Here is a 25,885-nt window from a genome sequence, read left to right on the forward strand (position 1 = left end):
AGCACAGGTCCTAGGACTGACCCCTGTGGAACCCTGCTTGTCACAGGCGCCCACTCTGACACCTCGTCGCGTACCATGACTCGTTGTTTCCTCCCTGTCAGATATTCTCTGATCCATTGCAGTGCCTTTCCTGTTATGTGTGCCTGGTCCTCTAGCTTTTGCAGTAACCTCTTGTGAGGAACTGTGTCGAAAGCCTTCTTGCAGTCCAAAAATACGCAGTCGATCCACCCCTCTCTCTCTTGTCTTACTTCTGTCACCTTGTCATAAAACTCTAGTAGGTTTGTGACACAGGATTTTCCTTCCCTGAAACCGTGCTGGTTGTCAATTATACACTTGTTTCTTTCCAGGTGCCCCACCACTCTCCTCCTGATGATCTTCTCCATGACCTTGCATACTATACACGTTAGAGATACAGGTCTTTGTCTACCTGTGTGTATGTCTTTCTGTCTACTTATGTCTGTCTTTCTGTCTGCTTGTCTGTCTCAGAGCCACTCATTAAGAGTGTAATTGGTCTTGAAGACACCATATTAATAATGATAATAACACAATAATAATCACTGAGGAGTGTTAAATGTGTATAAAACGTTAATAGAGACATTTGGCTTAATCCATCTATGATTTTTTTTTCAAAATTATATAATAAACATGCTACATAACATATAAATGTATAAATTAACAAATATGAGATGTTTTTCAGGTCGGCTTGACAGAGTGAACAGAAACCATTCGTGTATGGGCTGGTAACAACAACAACAACAATGTTTGTTTACATAACTCTTGAACATTCTACACTCTCATTCTCTCTCTCGTTTATTCATTTAATCTTGTTTACTCACCTCTCACTCTACATTAAGACTACAGATATTTTAAGGTAAGTAATGAGTGGACATGATTATTATATTATAGTGTAATAATAATAATATTATTATTATTATTAAGGGAATGTATGAAAGTATAGTAGCACCAACACTCTTATATGGGTGTGAAGCTTGGGTGGTAAATGCTGCAGCGAGGAGACGGTTGGAGGCAGTGGAGATGTCCTGTCTAAGGGCAATGTGTGGTGTAAATATTATGCAGAAAATTCGGAGTGTGGAAATTAGGAAAAGGTGTGGAGTTAATAAAAGTATTAGTCAGAGGGCAAAAGAGGGGTTGTTGAGGTGGTTTGATCATTTAGAGAGAATGGATCAAAGTAGAATGACATGGAAAGCATATAAATCTATAGGGAAAGGAAGGTGGGGTAGGGGTCGTCCTCGAAAGGGTTGGAGAGAGGGGGTAAAGGAGGTTTTGTGGGTGAGGGGCTTGGACTTCCAGCAAGCGTGCGTGAGCATGTTAGATAGGAGTGAATGGAGACGAATGGTACTTGGGACCTGACGATCTGTTGGAGTGTGAGCAGGGTAATATTTAGTGAAGGGATTCAGGGAAACCGGTTATTTTCATATAGTCGGACTTGAGTCCTGGAAATGGGAAGTACAATGCCTGCACTTTAAAGGAGGGGTTTGGGATATTGGCAGTTTGGAGGGATATGTTGTGTATCTTTATACGTATATGCTTCTAAACTGTTGTATTCTGAGCACCTCTGCAAAAACAGTGATAATGTGTGAGTGTGGTGAAAGTGTTGAATGATGATGAAAGTATTTTCTTTTGGGGGATTTTCTTTCTTTTTTTTGGATCACCCTGCCTCGGTGGGAGACGGCCTACTTGTTTACCTGGAGAGAGTTCCAGGGGTCAACGCCCCCGCGGCCCAGTCTGTGACCAGGGAAAAAAAAAGAAAAAATGTATTATTGTAATAATAATTATTATTATTAGGGCACTGGAGCACAGATCCACTGTATAGCACTTTGTCTGGATTTTTTGGGTTATCCTATTTAATTTATACTATTTATGATTACTTACGTGTACCAGTGAGAGAGAGAGAGAGAGAGAGATAGATAGATATGTATATAGAGAGATATAGAGATACAGAGAGAGAGAGACAGTCACATTCAGTCAGTCAGTCAGCCAACCACCCACCCACCCACCCGGATACGTATTACACATGTTTCAGAGTTGTTTCTTTTTTACTTAGGGCATAGGTTATACTACATTCTGGCAGAATGACACTCCCAGTGGTATTCTCCCATTCCACTGTGTCGACAATACATAAAGATAACAGCAACATATGATACTGTATGCGATGTAAAATTTACAATACATTTCACTACCATGTATACATTATATACGGTACATAAATACACCTACCATCCGACTTAAGACCAAGCTTGGTTTCGACCAACCAGTCGTAAGTCGAAATGGACGTAAGTCGAACCTTTGAAAATTGCCGACATATTGGGTAGGGTATAATGTCAAAACTTTCCTATGTAAACTACCTACATAATACTGTAATGTAATGTACAATCATTATTTCATTCTTTTTACCATAATTTACTTCTATTGTTGTATTTTAATTATTTATGTACTGTATATAATGTATACATGGTAGTGATATGTATTGTAAATTTTACATTGCATACAGTATCATATGTTACTATTATCTTTATGTATTGTCGACATAGTGGAATGGGAGAATACCACTGGTAGTGTCATCCTGCCAGAATGTTGTGTAACCTATACCCTAAGTAAAGAGAAACAACTCTGGAACATGTGTAATACGTATCCGGCTGGCTGGCTGGGTGGCCGGGTCTGTGGTTGGCCGGGTGGGTGGCTGGCTGGCTGGATGGGTGGGTGGCTGGCTGGGTGGGTGGCTGGATGGCTGGGTGGGTGGCTGGGTGGCTGGCTGGATGGGTGGGTGGGTGGCTGGATGACCGAATGTGGCTGTCTCTTTGTATCTCTCTCTCTGTATCTCACTTGTACACCTAAGTCAAGTTAACATACATATTATAAATTACCTAGGATAACCCAAAAAATCCAGACAAAGTGCTATACAGTGGATCTGTGCTCCAGTGCCCTAAGTTAATAATAATAATAATCATTATTATTACAATAATACATGTGTAATAATATTATTATTATTAAGCTATAATAATCGTGTCCACTCATTACTTACCTTAAAATATCTGTAATTTTAATGTAGAGTGAGAGGTAAGTAAACAAGATTAAATGAAAAAATGAGAGAGAGAATGAGAATGTAGAATGTTCACGAGTTATGTAAGCAAATGTTGTTGTTGTTGTTGTTACCAGCCCGGACACGAATGATTCCTGTTTACTGTCAAGCCGACCAGAAAAACATCTCATATTTGTTAATTTATATGTTATGTAGCATGTTTATTATATAATTTTGAAAAAAAATCATAGATGGATTAAGCAAAATGTCTATATTAACATTTTATACACATTTAATGTGCCTCAGTGATTATTATTGTTATTATCATTATTAATATGGCATCTTCAAGACCAAGTACACTCTTAATGAGTGGCTCTGAGACAGACAAGCAGACAAAGACAGACACACAGGTAGACAGAAAGACACACAGGTAGACAGAAAGACAGACACACAGGTAGACAGAAAGACAGACACACAGGTAGACAGAAAGACAGACACACTAGTAGACAGACAGATAAACAGACACACAGATACAGACAGGTTTCTGTGCAACAGTGAAAACAAATAGAGTTCGAGAGTAAGAGCCTTTCTTGCCACAATCTCCAGTGCAAGATTCAGACTTCATCTTAGGGGCCATGGTGAAATTTACTGTCCAGTTAGTACAGTTAATACAGTATGATGCTGCTGATACGGCAGGGTTACTCAAACTGATGCTGCCCGCATGACACATTGCTGCCGCAAGTATTGTCAAATATTGTATAGCGGTGTGCATCAGCCGGCCCAGCCCAGCTGCCAGATGCACAGTCGTAATTCGAGTGGACATATGTCGAGCAGGTCGTAAGTCGGATGGTAGGTGTAATTAAAATATAACAACAGAAGTAAATTATGGTAAAAAGAATGAAATAATGATTGTACATTACATTACAGTACTATGTAGGTAGTTTATATAGGAAAGGTTTGACATTATGCTCTACCCAGTATGTCGGCAATTTTCAAAGGTTCGACTTATATCCATTTTGACTTAAGACTGGTTGGTCGGAACCAAGCTTGGTCGTAAGTCTGATGGTAGGTGTATTTGTTCAGGACTAAGGTTTTCGTCAGATATTGTCTTGGCAAATTCGTCAATGTATTTTTCAGCTGCTTCATGATCAGCAGAAGCTTTTTCACCACAGATTTTCAGACATTTTACACCATTACACTTAAATTTCTGCAGCCATCCATCTGAATATTGACACTCGCCCTCAATGTTCAGTTCTTCATGGTATATTCTAGTTTGTTTCATGACCAACAAACCAGTCAGTGGCATACGTTCACTTCGTTTTTTGCCCTTTGCAGTGTTTTCCTATTTTTCATTAGTTTTTGGTCATCACTGTCACTATAATATTTCATTAACTTGTCTTTCTGTTTCTTTAAATCATAGACAATGGTAGTTCCAACACCATATTTTTCAATAAGATGCAGCACTGACACACCACAATCAAGCTTCTGTAGTAACTCTACTTTCTGCATTATTGATAACAACAGGTGCTTCCTTTTCTTTTTCTCACTGTTACCCATAGGTGTATCTGCAGCTCATTTTGACATTTTCACACTGAAATTAAACACAGTCACAAAATAAAAAGCAAAAATAAAATATCAGCGAACAGCAGACGCATGTGCGAACATAACTGATGCCTGCCACTCTGGCTGTCAGTGCTGGGTCATGCCACTACATGGCGGCATGACCCAGCACTGAGATGACTGACGCTCCACACTCCACAAAAAAACTTTGGTTTTCGGAACTTTTCGAATTTCATAATTTCGGGTAAAGGGATGTGGACCTGTACTTTTTTTTTACATTTAGTAATTTATGCTGGAGAAGGGGTTACTAGCCTCTTGCTTCTGGCATTTTAGTCACCCCTTACAACACTCACAACTCATTGAGGAAGGATTCTTTCCACTTTCCCATGGAGTAATATGTATATATATGCACATTGCTTATCAACAAAGAAAAACAGTTTGGTCATGTCTGTCAGAGAAGAGGTAGGTCATGTTACATACTGTACCTCCCACTGCTCCTCCCTCTCTTCACCAGAGATGGACCCATTGTTTAGTAGAGGCATAGTGGTGTTATACCCCCATTTTGTAAGTGCATAACATGCAGAACTAGGAAATTATCAAAATATCAAGAGAGATATCACATCATATTTTTGTTATTGTTCTGTTGAAGTATTGTGATGGCTCCTATATTGATAATTATTAGGTAAAAGAGTTGTGACTGCTTAAGGGTCATTACAACATTTTCCATGATGTTTTTCAACTTTTTTTCCTCTGCATTACTCCCTTGATAACTGTCATTACTAAAAGTTGTACTGAGCCACAGTCCCCCATTTTCCTATACACAACCTATACTTCTTACTTTATTCAGTTTACGGTAAAAGTTACCTCAGCTGAGCTTGCTAATGCTATTACCCATGTTCTAGATAAATGCATCCCATCCCTGACATGAATCTCAATCTTGCCATACAAAAAACTTTGGTTGTCAAGAAATGGTGCTGCAATTTCCTTGCGGTATTTGTTTACCCACCAATTAATACCAATTGCCATAGACATCCATTCACTGTCAACCTCTCTCTGTGGCAGAAAGCCACACATGATAGAGATCCCTTCTGTTGTCCTAATTATATCTATTGCCATTTTATGGCAAGCAGGTCCTCACTCCTATGCATCCTAACATTATTTCCTCCAGTGCTGAGACGGATAGTACAATTGTTTTCATTATCAGTCATGATGTTTCATACTCTGGTAAGTATATCCTCCATCTTTTTCCAAGGAAAGCACACCCTCTGCCTCCTTTTCCTATTCCTGTTTCAAAATGCCCTGCTCATAAATTTAATATGGGAATTGCCTCATACTAGAAAATTATCTTCACTAGTGGTTTTTTTTCTGTGTCCTTAATGAGCAAACCACATTTACATAGCAACATAGGAAAGGAATTGTCTTCGACATTTTTGTCATTCTCAGTTTTAATCCTATCTTGCTTGCCAGTTTCCATTTGTTGCCTCTGGTATTCTCTTCATTGTTTTTGGGATGAATCTTCTTGTTCTCTTTCCTAAGAAGTTATATAACCTTCATTGCATCCTCCAGCTCTGCCTTCACCTGAAAGCACAGTTCCTTGAAGTCCACAGAAGACATCTTTAACACTTAATGCCTTTTCACAAGACATAAGTTAACTTTAATTCTTAAATGTTGTTCTACTGTTCCTCATACTAGGGTGGATTTGTGTGTGTCATATATAAAAAAGTATAGATTTTGGGGGGCAAAAGAAAAGCAGTCAACTTATACACAAAGTCAAATGATATTTGAGTATAGGTGGTAATTTTTGTACTTAGTTTTGCTGTTTTTCTTGTCGTTCATATTTAACATGAAATAGGTCATCATTATTAAAATACAGATTAGATTTTCATGAATCTTCTGAGACCAGTATACAAGTGATTTTTATCTTCCCAATATTAGTTGTGCGAGATGTTTGGGCAGCAGTGGAAAGCTTGTGGGCAGGATGGGTGGCACCTCTTGGGGGTCAGGATCGGCACTCCTTCCCAGCTTGGCTGCGTCATCTCACCCATAATATTAGGTTACTGCTTCCATGGGCCCCCAGCGACACTGCATCAGCTGATATAATGGTTGCTATGTTCTGTTCTTCACTGGAATTTATGCATGAACATTTACCAGGTATGTCCTAGTGTTTTACTTTCCTTTAGGTTCTGATGAGCCACTTAGAAATTCATCCCTTCTACCTTTATCAATCCTTGCACCAATATTAACCTCAGTACTACTTTAACTCAGTATGCTCAGTATACCATCATATTTTTTTTACAGATTTGTCTCTAGGATGTAATTTCATGTTATCCTTTTTAAACTGGTCAGTTCACCATTATAAATTTCCATCTTTGAGTTATCATCACTTTCCTGTCAGTTTGAACAAGTCTGGCCATTCTCTTCTGACTTCTCTCATTATCAAGGCATTTCCACCCACAGAGCTGCCACTTACTGGATGTTGTCTTTTTCACACCATTCTTTACAAACTCTGTAGACTGTTATGTGTGAAAATCCCAGCAGATCAGCAGTTTCTGAGATAGACAAACCACTCTGTCTGGCACCAACAATCATTCCACAGTCAAAGTCACTTAGATCACATTTCTTCCCCATTCTGATGTTTGGTCTGAATATCAACTGAACATCTTGACCATGTCTGCATGCTTTTAGGCATTGAGGTCCTGCCATGTGATTGGCTAATTAGATATTTGCATTAACCCTTTGACTGTTTCAGTCGTATATATACATCTTACGAGCCAATGTGTTTGACATATACAGTGGACCCCCGCCTTACGATCAGCTTCCAATGCGACCAATTATGTAAGTGTATTTATGTAAGTGCTTTTGTACGTGTATTTTTGGGGGTCTGAAACAGACTAATCTAATTCACAATATTCCTTATGGGAACAAATTCGTTCGGTAACGGCACCTGAACATACTTCTGGAATGAAATTATATCGTAAGGCGGGGTTCCACTGTATATACTCAAAAATTCTAGTGGCTTCCAGTCAAGCAGGAGAAAGCTGGTAGGCCCACATGTGAGAGAATGGGTCTGTGTGATCAGTGTGCACTGTATAAAAAAAATCCTGCAGCATGCAGTGCATAATGAAAAAAAAAACTCCGATTGTGTTTTTGGATTAAAATGCCGACTTTGAGGTGTATTTTCGTATAATTTTTATGGTTATATTCTCGTTTTATTGGTTTCATTTGATAGAATGGAAAACATATTATAGAAATAGAGGTGGTTTTGATTGGTTTTACTATGAAAAGGACCTTGAAATGGAGCTCAAAGTAGGGGAAATGTTTGATTTTTGCCAATGTTCAAGAGTAAACACATGACATCATTGTGCAATAAATGTCCAACTAGTCATTCTAATATGCAGTCATGAATGGGTTGACATTATTTATACAATTATTACAATATTACATTAGTCTGCATAACAGTAAATCTTCTATTTTTTGTTTGAATAAAAATTCAAAATAGAAAGCAAGAGTAATATCAGAGGGACCTGGAGACATAACTGATGAACAAAGAAAATGTTATTTTAGAGTCAGGAATATCTGGATTGTTCATTCTGGACCCTATTTTGAAATTGGCACATTTTTTAATTTGTGTGAAATTGACCAAATTGCCAAATTCTGACCACTTTATTGGGTAGTTGAAATTAGTAAATGGGCAGTTTCTTGTACTCAGTCGATAGAACAAATGAAGTTCTAAAGAAATAGTTATGAGTCGGGTCGACTGGAACAACGGAATTAGCCGAAAATAGGGCTCAAAGTGGGCAAAATTGCCGATTTGTAAATATTGCAGAGGTTGCTGACTTTGTGAGAGCATAATTCCATACGTTTTCCATCAAATTCCATACTTTTGGTGTCATTACCATCCGGAAAAGATTCTCTGTCATTCCATAAGATTTTTTTTTTTTCAAATATTTTGCGACACCAGGAGACACCTCAGGATTTGGGGTTGCAACAGTCAAAGGGTTAATGAACAGGTGTATGTGTGTATCTAATAAAGTGACTACTGAATGTATTTACAGGTATATCTGTATTTTTATTTCTTAATGCAATGAGCAACTTTGAAATTTTTGAAGCACAGTATAACAGTAATTTTTCATTTACAGTGATACCTCGAGTTATGAACTTAATTCGTCCAAGAAGGTTGTTCGTGTGCTGATACCAAATGAATTTGTCCCCGTAAGGAATGATGTAAATTAGATTAGTCCGTTTCAGACCCCCAAAAATACACTTACAAAAACACTTACAAAAATATACCTAAATAATTGTTCGAGTTGGGAGCTGTTCGAAACTCGAGGTACCACTGTATATATATAGATTTTTTTTAACACCTTGGCCGTCTCCCACCAAGGCAGGGTGACCCAAAAAAGAAAGAAACACTTTCACCATCATTCAGCACTTTTACCATATAATCATTCACATATAATCACTGTGTTTGCAGAGGTACTCAGATATGACAGTTTAGATGTCACTCCAAACATTAAATAGTTGTTTTACCTGACAGGTAGTTCAAGTGTGCTATCTTTAACATTGGAGTATTATAGTGCAACATATGCCATGAGAGAAGTGAAAAGTCATGTGTTAGTGGCAGTTCACTCCCATTTATCTGCTCTTCCTTGGCACCATTTGTCTCCTTCTCTCCAGGATACACTCATCTTCTCTAAGGTATGTTCACACACTTTTCTTGGTAAATTCTAATATTTCCCTCGCTAATTTTTATTTACATCCACATTACTGAGATGCTAATTTTTTTCTTATTGCCTGACAATAAGAAAACCTCAAAATATCGAGAACGTGTTTTTTTTTATCATATTTGATATCTAGAAAGGGAATGCTCATTGTGACCAAAATAAAAAAAAATTCACATTCAATAATTGTTTTGCCAGAAGTGCACAGATGTCACAATTCTGAGCTCTGATATTAAAACCAATTCTTCAGAGTGTATACAATACACTTCCCATGCCTAAAACTCATCAGGCTAACTGCTTTTCCGCTGCAGTCTCTCTGTTAATGTTACCTTCCTCAAACTCTAACTGCATGCAAACTCCAGAAACTACCTGTCTAAACTCCAGTCTAACATGGTCACACACGCTTGCAGATTATTTAAGCCCCCCCCCCCCTCTCTCTCTCTCTCTCTCTCTCTCTTTTGTTTTTTTCCACAGGGTTTGACAAGGTTAAGGATCCCTAGCTTTATTGACAAGCTATTTACAGGTTAAGGATTCCTAACTTTATTGGCAAGCTAAGAGCTGTTACCTACATCAGCTCATTTGAAAGCATTTTTATTGTTATGAGACATACAAGTAGGGAGCAGGATGAAGTTGGAGCCATCTGTGGGCCAGCATTTTCATTTGATCAACTGACTTTATCTCGTTGACATTATGCTGTACGAATGTGTTCCATACTTGAGTCATCCTGGGTATGTATGATCTCAGATGGAGTGATGTTCTGGAGAAGGGTACAGCCAGAGTGAAGTTGCTGCTTTCTGCCCGTCTTGTGGCATAAAAGCTTGTTTCACGCTGTCCTCGAAGTGAATCCAAGTGTGGTATTTTGACAATATTAGCCTTGTACATAACAGTAAGGCCACCCACATCCCTCCTACGTTGAAGGCTCTGCTGAAATGACAGATCTATCCAGGACGGGTCCAGGCGAGAGATGAGACGTCTTGCTCTGTTCTCTACTCTGTCAAGCAGTCGCAGATGAGAGGGAGGGCAGGCAAACCAAGAAAGTGGAGCATACTCAAGGTGTGAGCGTACTCGTGCCTCGTACAGGATCTTGCAACCCCTACTGTCAAGCAGATGTGAGATATGGCGAAGTGCTGTAAGCTTCCTGGCTGCCTTGTTTGCAAGATTTACAACATGGTTCTTCATGGTTAGTTTGGAGTCAAATTTCACCCCAAGGATATCAACTTCTTCTCCAGGTGCCAACACCCTCCCATTCATCCTTACTACTGCACCAGCATTACCATCATGGTGCCTAGAGACGATCATCATTTGCGTTTTCTCAGGTGCAAATGTTACTTGCCATCTATTTCCCCAAGCTGATATAGCTCTCAGCTGGTGATTGATGTAGCTTAGAGCAGCTGGCATTTCTTCTCTTGGATAAGTGAATGTCAGTGTACAGTCGTCTGCATATGCATGTGATTCTGGGATGAGATGAAGAATGTCGTTGAAGTAGAAATTCCATAACAATGGACCCAGCACGCTTCCTTGTGGAACACTTGCCCCAATAGGATGTCTTGCTGATTCCGTTCCATTGAGAACTACACTTAGAGATCTACCATGAAGGTAATCACTGAGGAGACATAGCGTAGAGCCTGCAATTCCCAGTGCTTGAAGTTTTGCTAAGAGGCCCTGGTGCCACACCCGGTCGAAAGCGCCAGCAATGTCCAGTGCTACCACACAGCTGACTTTGGATTCATGCAGTGACTGGTGCCACTTAGTGGAGAGGTTTAACAACAGATCAGCAGCAGAGTAACCTTTCCTGAAGCCATATTGGCAATCACAAAGTATTGAGTGGTAGTCAAAAAACTCTGTCATTTGTCTTGAGATTATTGTCTCAAGGATCTTACTAGTGATTGACAGGAGTGACACTGGTCTGTAGTTGCTGATTTCTGCTCTGCTCTTCTTTTTGTGAACAGGGACTACATTTGCCTCTTTCCATAGAGAGGGTCATTTACACTGTACTAGGCAGTGCTGAAAGATGCAAGTTAGAGGTGCTGCTAGCTGGTCTGCACATCTTCTCAACAATCTTGGGCTCAACTTGTCTGGGCCCACAGCCTTTTCTTGGTCAAGCGATTTAAGAAGGAAATGCACCTCCTCCTGCCTTATTGTCACCTGGAGTTTACCTGGAGAGAGTTCCGGGGGTCAACGCCCCCACGGCCCGGTCTGTGACCAGGCCTCCTGGTGGATCAGAGCCTGATCAACCAGGCTGTTGCTGCTGGCTGCACGCAAACCAACGTACGAGCCACAGCCCGGCTGATCAGGAACTGACTTTAGATGCTTGTCCAGTGCCAGCTTGAAGACTGCCAGGGGTCTGTTGGTAATCCCCCTTATGTGTGCTGGGAGGCAGTTGAACAGTCTCGGGCCCCTGACACTTATTGTATGGTCTCTTAACGTGCTAGTGACACCCCTGCTTTTCATTGGGGGGATGGTGCATCGTCTGCCAAGTCTTTTGCTTTCGTAGTGAGTGATTTTCGTGTGCAAGTTCAGTACTAGTCCCTCTAGGATTTTCCAGGTGTATATAATCATGTATCTCTCCCTCCTGCGTTCCAGGGAATACAGGTTTAGGAACCTCAAGCGCTCCCAATAATTGAGGTGTTTTATCTCCGTTATGCGCGCCGTGAAAGTTCTCTGTACATTTTCTAGGTCGGCAATTTCACCTGCCTTGAAAGGTGCTGTTAGTGTGCAGCAATATTCCAGCCTAGATAGAACAAGTGACCTGAAGAGTGTCATCATGGGCTTGGCCTCCCTAGTTTTGAAGGTTCTCATTATCCATCCTGTCATTTTTCTAGCAGATGCGATTGATACAATGTTATGGTCCTTGAAGGTGAGATCCTCCGACATGATCACTCCCAGGTCTTTGACGTTGGTGTTTCGCTCTATTTTGTGGCCAGAATTTGTTTTGTACTCTGATGAAGATTTAATTTCCTCATGTTTACCATATCTGACAGTTTTGACACAGTTCTTGCAGCTAGCCAAGGAGGGTCCCTTGCTGGATCAGGAACTTGCATTTTGGTAGCAAAGTGTTCAGCAAAGAGGTCCGCCTTCTCTTGACTACTAGTAGAGGTGGTCCCATCCTGTCGATTTAGAGGTGGAATGAGCTCATCAGGCAGATAACCTTGTCTGTCCTTGACCAGGGACCACCAGGTTTTGGAGCCTACCCTTCCTGATGCTAGCTTTCTTTTAGTGTCCACCTCCCATTTAGCAATGGCCCACTTTTGAATGTCACCCATATGCCTACAGGCTTGCGTGTGCAAGTTCCTGTTATAGGTGGTAGGATGTCTCTTATACCTTCGCCATGCTTTGTACTTAGCAGTAGCAGCCTCTCTACAATGAAAGCCAAACCAAGGCTGATCTGTAGGCTTTGTCTCATATTGCCGGTGAGGAATGTGTTCTTGTTGTAGATTAAGGATGTGTCAAGTGAAGGCTTTCACTTGGTTGTCAACATCCCCTTGGAGAAGAGCATTCCAATCGGTGGGGGCGAGCTCAGAGCGAAGGGCTGGCCAATTACTTCTTTCCCATAGCCAGGTTGTGCGTGTGGACTCCTCACCTCGTTCTGTTGGGATCTTAAGTGTCGTAAAAACAGCCTTGTGGTCAGAAGATCCAACGTAGCTGAGGGGTTGACAAGTGACTATGCCTTCTGCCAGATCACTCACTACTGGGTCAAGGGAGGAGCCAGAGATATGAGTAGGGAAATCAGCAAAGTTTCTCATGTCAAACTCTGCAAGAAGGTCATCAAAGTCCCTCTGTATAAGGTGCTGGTTGAGGTCACCAACAATTATAATATGTTGACAGTTGTGTTGTAGCAGAAGGGAGTCAATATTTTCCATTAGGAAGTTGATTGGGTCTGCATGTTGCCACTGAGGTCTGTACATTGCACGAGCTAGTACAGAGGTACTAGTGTTTATACAGAGCTTGAAGAACATCATTTCAAGATGTGCAGGGGTGGCAACATCAATGTGCTGGGCATGAACACTTTTAGAGAAGCACACAGCAACACCTCCTCCTTGCCTGTCTCTTCTCTCCATCCATGAGGTGTAGCCAGCAATTCTTGCAAAATTTTCTGGAGTCCTGTCATCCAAAAATGTTTAACTAGCTATCATGTGGAATGCCGAGTGTCCACAAAACTATGTGTGAGCTCTCCGACATTAGTAATGAAACCTCTAATGTTGGCCGACAGGATGCTGATAGACTGGCTCCTCATGATGAAATGGTCAGCTTGAGGTGGTGGGTGTGTAGGGAATGTAAGGTGCCTGCCCTTGAGAGAGGTAGGGTACTGAGGCAGCTGCAGGGATGTAGGTCTGTGGTCTTGTATAAGGCACAATACCACCTGCTGGGCTGGGATAGGAGTAGCTGGTGGGTGGCGTGTGAGTTTGTTCACCAATTCAGAGATCCTGCTGGTTTGTTCTGAGAACAGGTCTCAAACAGGTGGCCTTGTCTGTCAAGTCTTTTCTTCCGACACTGGTCCTCCTGATGTCCTTTCTTGTAGCAGTAATTACACCTGGTATCTCGCAGGCAGTTGTAGGCAGTGTGCCCCTTCCGGTGACAGCGAGAGCACAGCCTAGGTGCCTGGGAGGGTGGACTAGGATTTGTTGCACCTCGTGTGTTTTGCAGATTTGTCCTCAGATTCTGCTGCTGGAAATGTGTTAGTGGAGGGTGAGATGGCTGTAGATGTCTTACTCCTCCACGTTCTTCCACGCCCTCTGCCGTCCCTCACCAGTTCTGACAGATGTGTCCCTGCTGTTCGTACTTTGGCTCGCCTCTCTCTCTCTCTCTCTCTCTCTCTCTCTCTCTCTCTCTCTCTCTCTCTCTCTCTCTCTCTCTCTCTCTCTCTCTCTCTCTCTCTCTCTCTCTCTCTCTCTCTCTCTCTCTCTCTCTCTCTCTCTCTCTCTCTCTCTCTCTCTCTCTCTCTCTCTCTCTCTCTCTCTCTCTCTCTCTCTCTCTCTCTCTCTCTCTCTCTCTCTCTCTCTCTCTCTCTCTCTCTCACACACACACACACACACACACACACACACACACCCCTAGTCAAGCCCGTCAAGAAATTAGAGAAAGTGCAAAGTTTTGCAACAAGACTAGTCCCAGAGCTACGGGGATTGTCCTACAAAGAAAGGTTGAGGGAAATCGGCCTGACGACACTGGAGGACAGGAGGGTCAGGGGAGACATGATAACGACATATAAAATACTGGGCGCTGGAATAGACAAGGTGAACAAAGACGGGATGTTCCAGAGAAGGGACACAGGCACAAGAGGTCACAATTGGAAGTTGAAGACTCAGATGAATCAAAGGGATGTTAGGAAGTATTTCTTCAGTCATAGAGTAGTCAGGCCGTGGAATAGCCTAGAAAGTGACGTAGTGGAGGCGGGAACCATACATAGTTTTAAGGCGAGATATGATAGAGCTCATGGGGCAGGGAGAGAGAGGACCTAGTAGCAATCAGCGAAGAGGCAGGGCCAGGAGCTGTGACTCAACCCCAGCAACCACAAATAGGTGAGTACACACAGAACCCTTACTCCCTCAGTCCAGATTTTGAGAGGACATCACTTACACCTCTTTGCATCCACTCCAGATTTATACACCCTCTTGATTAACCTTTCTTCCTCCATCGTTTCTAAATGAACATAAGTAAGGAGGAACACTTCAGTAACTTGCTGGTCCATGTTTATCAGGTCTATCTCATACCCATTCATGTACTTGTCCAACCCATTTTTAAAGTTACCCAAGGTTTTCACTTCAGTGATGCCTTCTACAATAATGTCTACTTAGTGAATATCAAAGTGGTGTACAATACCGACAAGTTGGTAAGACACATAGGCATCTTCATTCCAAAATGTTTCCCTTGCACAGTAGGCTTCTTCAGTCGAGTACAGAAAGTAGGCAGGAGCCTACTTTCTGTACTCGACTGAAGAAGCCTACTGTGTACGCGAAACATTTCAGGATAAAGATGCCTAAATGTTGCCTATGTGTCTTACCAATGTCTACTTGCTGTTATTCTATAATTATACATAATGGCGACTGATAATAGTAAGAAAGTGTGTTAAAATGAAAAAAAATGTATGGTTGGAGGAACTGGACTGAAAGACAATTTCCAGTGAGGGGATGGGACCCATAACACCACTGGGTTTTGGGTATATATATATATATTTTTTTTTTTAACAAGTCGGCCGTCTCCCACCGAGGCAGGGTGACCCAAAAAAGAAAGAAAATCCCCAAAAAGAAAATACTTGCATCATCATTCAACACTTTCACCACACTCACACATTATCACTGTTTTTGCAGAGGTGCTCAGGATACAACAGTTTAGAAGCATACACATATAAAGATACACAACATATCCCTCCAAACTGCCAATATCCCAAACCCCTCCTTTAAAGTGCAGGCATTGTACTTCCCATTTCTAGAACTCAAGTCCGACTATATGAAAATAACAGGTTTCCCTGAAATTTTTTTTATTTATTATTATCACACTGGCCGATTCCCACCAAGGCAGGGTGGCCCGAAAAAGAAAAACTTTCACCATCATTCACTCCATCACTGTCTTGCCAGAAGGGTGCTTTACACTACAGTTTTTAAACTGCAACATTAACACTCCTTCAGAGTGCAGGCACTGTACTTCCCATCTCCAGGACTCAAGTCCGGCCTGCCGGTTTCCTGAACCCCTTCATAAATGTTACTTTGCTCACACTCCAACAGCACGTCAAGTATTAAAAACCATTTGTCTCCATTCACTCCTATCAAACACGTCCACGCATGCCTGCTGGAAGTCCAAGCCCCTCGCACACAAAACCTCCTTTACCCCTCCCTCCAACCTTTCCTAGGCCGACCCCTACCCCGCCTTCCTTCCACTACAGACTGATACACTCTTGAAGTCACTCTGTTTCACTCCATTCTCTCTACATGTCCCAACCACCTCAACAACCCTTCCTCAGCCCTCTGGACAACAGTTTTGGTAATCCCGCACCTCCTCCTAACTTCCAAACTACGAATTCTCTGCATTATATTCACACCACACATTGCCCTCAGACATGACATCTCCACTGCCTCCAGCCTTCTCCTCGCTGCAACATTCATCACCCATGCTTCACACCCATATAAGAGCATTGGTAAAACTATACTCTCATACATTCCCCTCTTTTCCTCCAAGTTCTTTGTCTCCACAGACTCCTAAGTGCACCACTCACCCTTTTCCCCACATCAATTCTATGATTCACCTCATCTTTCATAGACCCATCCGCTGACACATCCACTCCCAGATATCTGAATACATTTATTTATTTATTTATTTATTTATTTATTTATAATTTGAGCACACTTACAGAGGTACAAAAAAATACAGAAGAGCAGCATGCCAAAGCCACTTATACTATGCATAGCATTACGGGCTGGCTTAAAATTAACTTAAGATTAACTAAGCAATGATGAAATCAGTGAAAAACATTAAAGTAAACTGATTACTATAAAGCTCAAGTGGAGTATTACAAAGACAGGTCATATGGTTGCATGCATTGTTGTAAATTCAGTAGAATGGAGTATTCTGTTAGGTAGTGTATTTAAAAATAATAAAGTTAGATTGGGTTTTAGGTTTAACATTTATGTGATATAATTGTGAGAAACATTTAAGATATACAATTTATAAGGTTCAGTTATTCAGTATTTATTTGGTTTTGGGTGAGTAAGTGATCTTTGAGAAGAGACTTGAATTTATAAACAGGTAGTGTTTCTTTTATATTTACAGGTAATGAATTCCAGATTTTAGGGCCTTTTATGTGCATTGAGTTTTTGCATAGCGTGAGATGGACACGAGGAATATCAAAGAGTGATCTGTGCCTTGTGTTATGGTCATGTGTTCTGTTGAGGTTGGCAAGGAGATGTTTGAGGGGAGGGTTAATATCAGAGTTGAGTGTTCTATGTATGTAATAGGTGCAATAATAAGTATGGATGTTTTGTATGGTGAGTAGGTTGAGTGTATTGAATATTGGTGGAGTGTGCTGCCTGTAGTGAGAATTTGTTATCACCTCCTCCATACTCTCTCCCTCCAATCTGATATCCAATCTTTCATCACCTAATCTTTTTGTTATCCTCATAACCTTACTCTTTCCTGTATTCACTTTTAATTTTCTTCTTTTGCACACCCTACCAAATTCATCCACCAATCTCTGCAACTTCTCTTCAGAATCTCCCAAGAGCACAGTGTCATCAGCAAAGAGCAACTGTAACAACTCCCACTTTTTGTGTGATTCTTTATCTTTTAACTCCACGCCTTTTGCCAAGACCCTCGCATTTACTTCTCTTACAACCCCATCTATAAATATATTAAACAACCATGGTGACATCACACATCCTTGTCTAAGGCCTACTTTTACTGGGAAATAATTTCCCTCTTTCCTACATACTCTAACTTGAGCCTCACTATCCTCGTAAAAACTCTTCACTGCTTTCAGTAACCTACCTCCTACACCATACACCTGCAACATCTGCCACATTGCCCCCCTATCCACCCTGTCATACGCCTTTTCCAAATCCAGAAATGCCACAAAGACCTCTTTAGCCTTATCTAAATACTGTTCACTTATATGTTTCACTGTAAACACTTGGTCCACACACCCCCTACCTTTCCTAAAGCCTCCTTGTTCATCTGCTATCCTATTCTCCGTCTTACTCTTAATTCTTTCAATAATAACTCTACCATACACTTTACCAGGTATACTCAACAGACTTATCCCCCTGTAATTTTTGCACTCTCTTTTGTCCCCTTTGCCTTTATACAAAGGAACTATGCATGCTCTCTGCCAATCTCTAGGTACCTTACCCTCTTCCATACATTTATTAAATACTAATGATGCTATTATACACATGCTAGAACATATATACACTGCAATAGAGAAAAAAGAAGTCCCACTGGGGATCTTCATTGACTTACGTAAAGCTTTTGATACAGTTGACCATGACTTGCTCCACGTAAAATTGTCACACTATGGTATTAGAGGGCACTCCCTCAACTACCTCAAGTCATACCTCAGCAACAGAAGCCAATATGTGTACGCAAATGGGGCAAGCTCTTCCGCACAACCATTTACAGTTGGTGTCCCACAGGGAAGTGTCCTTGGCCCTCTTCTCTTTCTCCTATACATAAATGACCTACCAAATGCTTTGCAATTACTCAAACCCACACTATTTGCAGATGACACTACATACGTCTTCTCTCACCTGAGCCCAGTCACGCTAGCCAATACTGTAAATACCGAATTACAGAAAATATCTACCTGGATGAGGACTAACAAACTTACACTAAACATTGACAAAACCTACTTCATTCAGTTTGGTAACAGAGCTACAGATGTCCCTCTTAACATAATGATAAACGGATCACCTATCACAAAGCTAACAGAGGGAAAATTCTTAGGAATCCACCTTGATAATAGACTCAAATTTCATACACATATACAACAAATTTCTAAGAAAATTTCCAAGACTGTAGGCATACTATCGAAGATACGGTACTATGCTCCACAGTCAGCCCTCCTGGCCCTATATCACTCTCTTATTTACCCCTATCTCACCTATGGAATTTGTGCATGGGGCTCAACAACAATTAACCATTTCAGACCACTAATTACCCAACAAAAGGCTGCAGTTAGAATGATAACAGATTCTCACTACAGGCAGCACACTCCACCAATATTCAAAACACTCAACCTACTCACCATACAAAACATCCATACTTATTATTGCACCTATTACATACATAGAACACTTAACTCTGATATTAACCCTCCCCTCAAACATCTCCTTGCCAACCTCAACAGAACACATGACCATAACACAAGGCACAGATCACTCTTTGATGTTCCTCGTGTCCATCTCATGCTATGCAAAAACTCAATGCACATAAAAGGTCCTAAAATCTGGAATTCTTTACCTGTAAATATAAAAGAAACACTACCTGTTTATAAATTCAAGTCTCTTCTCAAAGATCACTTACTCACCCAAAACCAAATAAATACTGAATAACTGAACCTTATAAATTGTATATCTTAAATGTTTCTCACAATTATATCACATAAATGTTAAACCTAAAACCCAATCTAACAGAATACTCCATTCGACTGAATGTACAGCAATGCATGCAACCATATGACCTGTCTTTGTAATACTCTTTTGTGCTTTATAGTTATCTGTTTACAATAATGTCTTATCACTGATTTCATCATTGCTTAGTTAATCTTAAGTTAATTTTAAGCCAGCCCGTAATGCTATGCATATAAGTGTCTTTGGCATGCTGCTCTTACCTGTATTGTTTTGTACCTCTGTATGTATGCTCAAATTACTAAATAAATAAATTGCACCAACCACTCCAAAACTATATCCCCATCTGCTTTTAACATTTCTATCTTTATCCCATCAATCCCGGCTGCCTTACCCCCTTTCATTTTACCTACTGCCTCACGAACTTCCCCCACACTCACAACTGGCTCTTCCTCACTCCTACAAGATGTTATTCCTCCTTGTCCTATACACGAAATCACAGCTTCCCTATCTTCATCAACATTTAACAATTCCTCAAAATATTCCCTCCATCTTCCCAATACCTCTAATTCTCCATTTAATAACTCTCCTCTTCTATTTTTAACTGACAAATCCATTTGTTCTCTAGGCTTCCTTAACTTGTTAATCTCACTCCAAAACTTTTTCTTATTTTCAACAAAATTTGTTGATAACATCTCACCCACTCTCTCATTTGCTCTCTTTTTACATTGCTTCACCACTCTCTTAACCTCTCTCTTTTTCTCCATATACTCTTTCCCTCCTTGCATCACTTCTACTTTGTAAAAACTTCTCATATGCTAACTTTTTCTCCCTTACTGCTCTCTTTACATCATCATTCCACCAATCGCTCCTCTTCCCTCCCGCACCCACTTTCCTGTAACCACAAACTTCTGCTGAACACTCTAACACTACATTTTTAAACCTACCCCATACCTCTTCAACCCCATTGCCTATGCTCTCATTAGCCCATCTATCCTCCAATAGCTGTTTATATCTTACCCTAACTGCCTCCTCTTTTAGTTTATAAACCTTCACCTCTCTCTTCCCTGATGCTTTTATTCTCCTTGTACCCCATCTACCTTTTACTCTCAGTGTAGCTACAACTAAAAAGTGATCTGATATATCTGTGGCCCCTCAATAAACATGTACATCCTGAAGTCTACTCAACAGTCTTTTATCTACCAATACATAATCCAACAAACTACTGTCATTTCGCCCTACATCATATCTTGTATACTTATTTATCCTCTTTTTCTTAAAATATGTATTACCTATAACTAAACCCCTTTCTATACAAAGTTCAATCGAAGGGCTCCCATTATCATTTACACCTGCCACCCCAAACTTACCTACCACACCCTCTCTAAAAGTTTCTCCTACTTTAGCATTCAGATCCCCTACCACAATTACTCTCACTTGGTTCAAAGGCTCCTATACATTCACTTAACATCTCCCAAAATCTCTCTCTCTCCTCTACATTCCTCTCTTCTCCAGGTGCATACACGCTTATTATGACCCACTTTTCGCATCCAACCTTTACTTTAATCCACATAATTCTTGAATTTACACATTCATATTCTCTTTTCTCCTTCCATAACTGATCCTTCAACATTACTGCTACCCCTTCCATTGCTCTAACTCTCTCAGATACTCCAGATTTAATCACATTTATTTCCCCCCACCGAAACTCCCCTATCCCCTTCAGCTTTGTTTCGCTTAGGGCCAGGACATCCAACTTCTTTTCATTCATAACATCAGCAATCATCTGTTTCTTGTCATCCGCACTACATCCACGCACATTTAAGCATCCCAGTTTTATAAAGTTTTTCTTCTTCTCTTTTTTAGTAAATGTCTACAGGAGAAGGGGTTACTAGCCCCTTGCTCCCAGCATTTTAGTCGCCTCATACGACATGCATGGCTTACAGAGGAAAGATTCTTTTCCACTTCCCCATGGACAGTAGAAGAAATAAAGAACAAGAGCTATTTATGAAAAGGGGAAAAACCTAGATGTATGTATATATATATGCATGTGCATGTCTGTGAAGTGTGACCAAAGTGTAAGTAGGAGTAGCAAGATATCCCTGTTATCTAGCGTGTTTATGAGACAGAAAAAGAAACCAGCAATCCTACCATCATGCAAAACAGTTACAGGTTTCTGTTTCACAGTCATCTGGCAGGACGGTAGTACTTCCCTGGGTGGTTGCTGTCTACCAGCCTACTACCTGAATCCCTGAATCCCTTCACTAAATATTACCCTGCTCACACTCCAACAGATCCTCAGGTCCCAAGTACCATTCATCTCCATTCACTCCTATCTAACACGCTCACGCACGCTTGCTGGAAGTCCAAGCCCCTTGCCCACAAAACCTCCTTTACCCCCTCTCTCCAACCCTTTCGATGACGACCCCTACCCCTCCTTCCTTCCCCTATAGATTTATATGCTTTCCATGTCATTCTACTTTGATCCATTCTCTCTAAATGACCAAACCACCTCAACAACCCCTTTTCTGCCCTCTGACTAATACTTTTATTAGCTCCACACCTTTTCCTAATTTCCACACTCCGAATTTTCTGCATAATATTTACACCACACATTGCCCTTAAACAGGACATCTCCACTGCCTCCAACCGTCTCCTCGCTGCTGCATTTACCACCCAAGCTTCACACCCATATAAGAGTGTTGGTACTACTATACTTTCATACATTCCCTTCTTTGCCTCCATAGATAACGTTTTTTGACTCCACATATACCTCAACGCACCACTCACTTTTTTCCCTCATCAATTCTATGATTTACCTCATCCTTCATAAATCCATCCGCCGACACGTCAACTCCCAAGTATCTGAAAACATTCACTTCTTCCATACTCCTCCTCCCCAATTTGATATCCAATTTTTCTTTATCTAAATCATTTGATACCCTCATTACCTTACTCTTTTCTATATTCACTTTCAACTTTCTACCTTTACACACATTCCCAAACTCATCCACTAACCTTGGCAATTTTTCTTTAGAATCTCCCATAAGCACAGTATCATCAGCAAAAAGTAACTGTGTCAATTCCCATTTTGAATTTGATTCCCCAAAATTTAATCCCACCCCTCTCCCGAACACCCTAGCATTTACTTCCTTTACAACCCCATTTATAAATATATTAAACAACCATGGTGACATTACACATCCCTGTCTAAGACCTACTTTTACTGGGAAGTAGTCTCCCTCTCTTCTACACACCCTAACCTGAGCCTCACTATCCTCATAAAAACTCTTTACAGCATTTAATAACTTACCACCTATTCCATATACTTGCAACATCTGCCACATTGCTCCTCTATCCACTCTATCATATGCCTTTTCTAAATCCATAAATGCAATAAAAACTTCCCTACCTTTATCTAAATACTGTTCACATATATGCTTCAATGTAAACACTTGATCTACACAACCCCTACCCACTCTGAAGCCTCCCTGCTCATCTGCAATCCTACATTCTGTCTTACCTCTAATTCTTTCAGTTATAACCCTACTGTACACCTTTCCTGGTATACTCAGTAAACTTATTCCTCTATAATTTTTACAATCTCTTTTGTCCCCTTTCCCTTTATATAAAAGGACTATACATGCTCTCCGCCAATCCCTAGGTACCTTCCCCTCTTTCATACATTTATTAAACAAAAGTACCAACCACTCCAACACTATATCCCCCCCTTTGCTATTATATCCACTTTTTTAATTTTCATGCCATAGTATATGATATCTGAATTATATATCAGCTCGGTATCAAAATAGTTGGAAGTGAAATATGGAATGCATGATTGAAAGACTGTACTGAGTGGCTTGTACTTCATCCAGTCAGCTGACTGTCTCAGAGAATTCCCATGCATTGCTAGGTAAAGCCAAGTAGTATTTATCCTTTATTTGGCAGTGTAACAAAACAAGACAAAACTATATGGGCAAGTTTCCTTGCTGCTGTTTACATAGCAGTACAAGTTGAAAGTAACCATCTTCATGATTCTCAAAATCATAATGACATGATTGCAAAGAAACTATACTATGGGCGGGGATTGAACTCGTGGCAAGTGAGTTTTACGACTCACTCGCCACGAGTTCAGTCCCCGCCTGTGGTATGGTTTGAAAGTAACCCACAATCTCTCAGTCCACTGTATTTGAATTTGGTTGCTGGCTCTGGCCCTGATGAAATATGAGATTTCATAGATTTCACTGTCCAACACACCACCACATACCAGAATTCTGTATATAATTTCCATTAGATTTTTAATCTATGAATAAGGTGTTGAGAATGTATTTAGTAAATTAGTGAGGAGGAACTTGGTCTCACTCCACTATATTATTTCAGAGTGTGTGGTGTGGATGAAATCTTCCTCTCCACTAAATATAATACATTATTATCTACCTTGTGTATAGATATTTTTTTAACACAGGCTGTTTCCCATTGAGACAGGATGATCCAAAAAAGAAGAAATGAAAGTGTTTCTCCTTTTTATTTTTTTATTTTTTATTATCACACTGGCCGATTCCCACCAAGGCAGGGTGGCCCGAAAAAGAAAAACTTTCACCATCATTCACTCCATCACTGTCTTGCCAGAAGGGTGCTTTACACTACAGTTTTTAAACTGCAACATTAACACCCCTCCTTCAGAGTGCAGGCACTGTACTTCCCATCTCCAGGACTCAAGTCCGGCCTGCCGGTTTCCCTGAATCCCTTCATAAATGTTACTTTGCTCACACTCCAACAGCACGTCAAGTATTAAAAACCATTTGTCTCCATTCACTCCTATCAAACACGCTCACGCATGCCTGCTGGAAGTCCAAGCCCCTCGCACACAAAACCTCCTTTACCCCCTCCCTCCAACCCTTCCTAGGCCGACCCCTACCCCGCCTTCCTTCCACTACAGACTGATACACTCTTGAAGTTATTCTGTTTCGCTCCATTCTCTCTACATGTCCGAACCACCTCAACAACCCTTCCTCAGCCCTCTGGACAACAGTTTTGGTAATCCCGCACCTCCTCCTAACTTCCAAACTACGAATTCTCTGCATTATATTCACACCACACATTGCCCTCAGACATGACATCTCCACTGCCTCCAGCCTTCTCCTCACTGCAACATTCATCACCCATGCTTCACACCCATATAAGAGCGTTGGTAAAACTATACTCTCATACATTCCCCTCTTTGCCTCCAAGGACAAAGTTCTCTGTCTCCAAAGACTCCTAAGTGCACCACTCACTCTTTTTCCCTCATCAATTCTATGATTCACCTCATCTTTCATAGACCCATCCGCTGACACGTCCACTCCCAAATATCTGAATACGTTCACCTCCTCCATACTCTCTCCCTCCAATCTGATATTCAATCTTTCATCACCTAATCTTTTTGTTATCCTCATAACCTTACTCTTTCCTGTATTCACCTTTAATTTTCTTCTTTTGCACACCCTACCAAATTCATCCACCAATCTCTGCAGCTTCTCTTCAGAATCTCCCAAGAGCACAGTGTCATCAGCAAAGAGCAGCTGTGACAACTCCCACCCTGTGTGTGATTCTTTATCTTTTAACTCCACGCCTCTTGCCAAGACCCTCGCATTTACTTCTCTTACAACCCCATCTATAAATATATTAAACAACCACGGTGACATCACACATCCTTGTCTAAGGCCTACTTTTACTGGGAAAAAATTTCCCTCTTTTCTACATACTCTAACTTGAGCCTCACTATCCTCGTAAAAACTCTTCACTGCTTTCAATAACCTACCTCCTACACCATACACTTGCAACATCTGCCACATTGCCCCCCTATCCACCCTGTCATACGCCTTTTCCAAATCCATAAATGCCACAAAGACCTCTTTAGCCTTATCTAAATACTGTTCACTTATATGTTTCACTGTAAACACCTGGTCCACACACCCCCTACCTTTCCTAAAGCCTCCTTGTTCATCTGCTATCCTATTCTCCGTCTTACTCTTAATTCTTTCAATTATAACTCTACCATACACTTTACCAGGTACACTCAACAGACTTATCCCCCTATAATTTTTGCACTCTCTTTTATCCCCTTTGCCTTTATACAAAGGAACTATGCATGCTCTCTGCCAATCCCTAGGTACCTTACCCTCTTCCATACATTTATTAAATAATTGCACCAACCACTCCAAAACTATATTATTTATTTTTATTTTTTTTTATTATCACACTGGCCGATTCCCACCAAGGCAGGGTGGCCTGAAAAAGAAAAACTTTCACCATCATTCACTCCATCACTGTCTTGCCAGAAGGGTGCTTTACACTACAGTTTTTAAACTGCAACATTAACACCCCTCCTTCAGAGTGCAGACACTGTACTTCTCCTTTTTACATTTAGTAATTTATGGAGGAGGGGTTACTAACCTCTTGCTCTCGGCATTTTAGTCGCATCTTACAATGCACATGGCTTACAGAAGCATAATCCTTCGCTACTCCAT

The 25,885-nt window shown here is 40.8% G+C and overlaps 1 protein-coding gene across 3 annotated transcripts in view; it reads left to right on the forward strand.

Moving 5' to 3' along the window:
* The window catches only part of LOC128704849 (ectopic P-granules autophagy protein 5), a gene marked incomplete at its 5' end in the record, with an annotated part of 208,361 nt that overhangs the window by 126,784 nt on the left and 55,692 nt on the right, over positions 1-25,885 (forward strand). For all 3 annotated transcript variants that reach the window (XM_053799996.2, XM_053799997.2, XM_053799998.2), the window contains 2 exon segments: positions 6,536-6,751; positions 9,138-9,298. In XM_053799996.2, the coding sequence (XP_053655971.2) occupies positions 6,536-6,751; positions 9,138-9,298 (377 nt within the window).

This window comes from Cherax quadricarinatus, chromosome 91 (assembly GCF_038502225.1).
Source record: "Cherax quadricarinatus isolate ZL_2023a chromosome 91, ASM3850222v1, whole genome shotgun sequence".
Lineage (NCBI taxonomy): Eukaryota > Metazoa > Arthropoda > Malacostraca > Decapoda > Parastacidae > Cherax > Cherax quadricarinatus.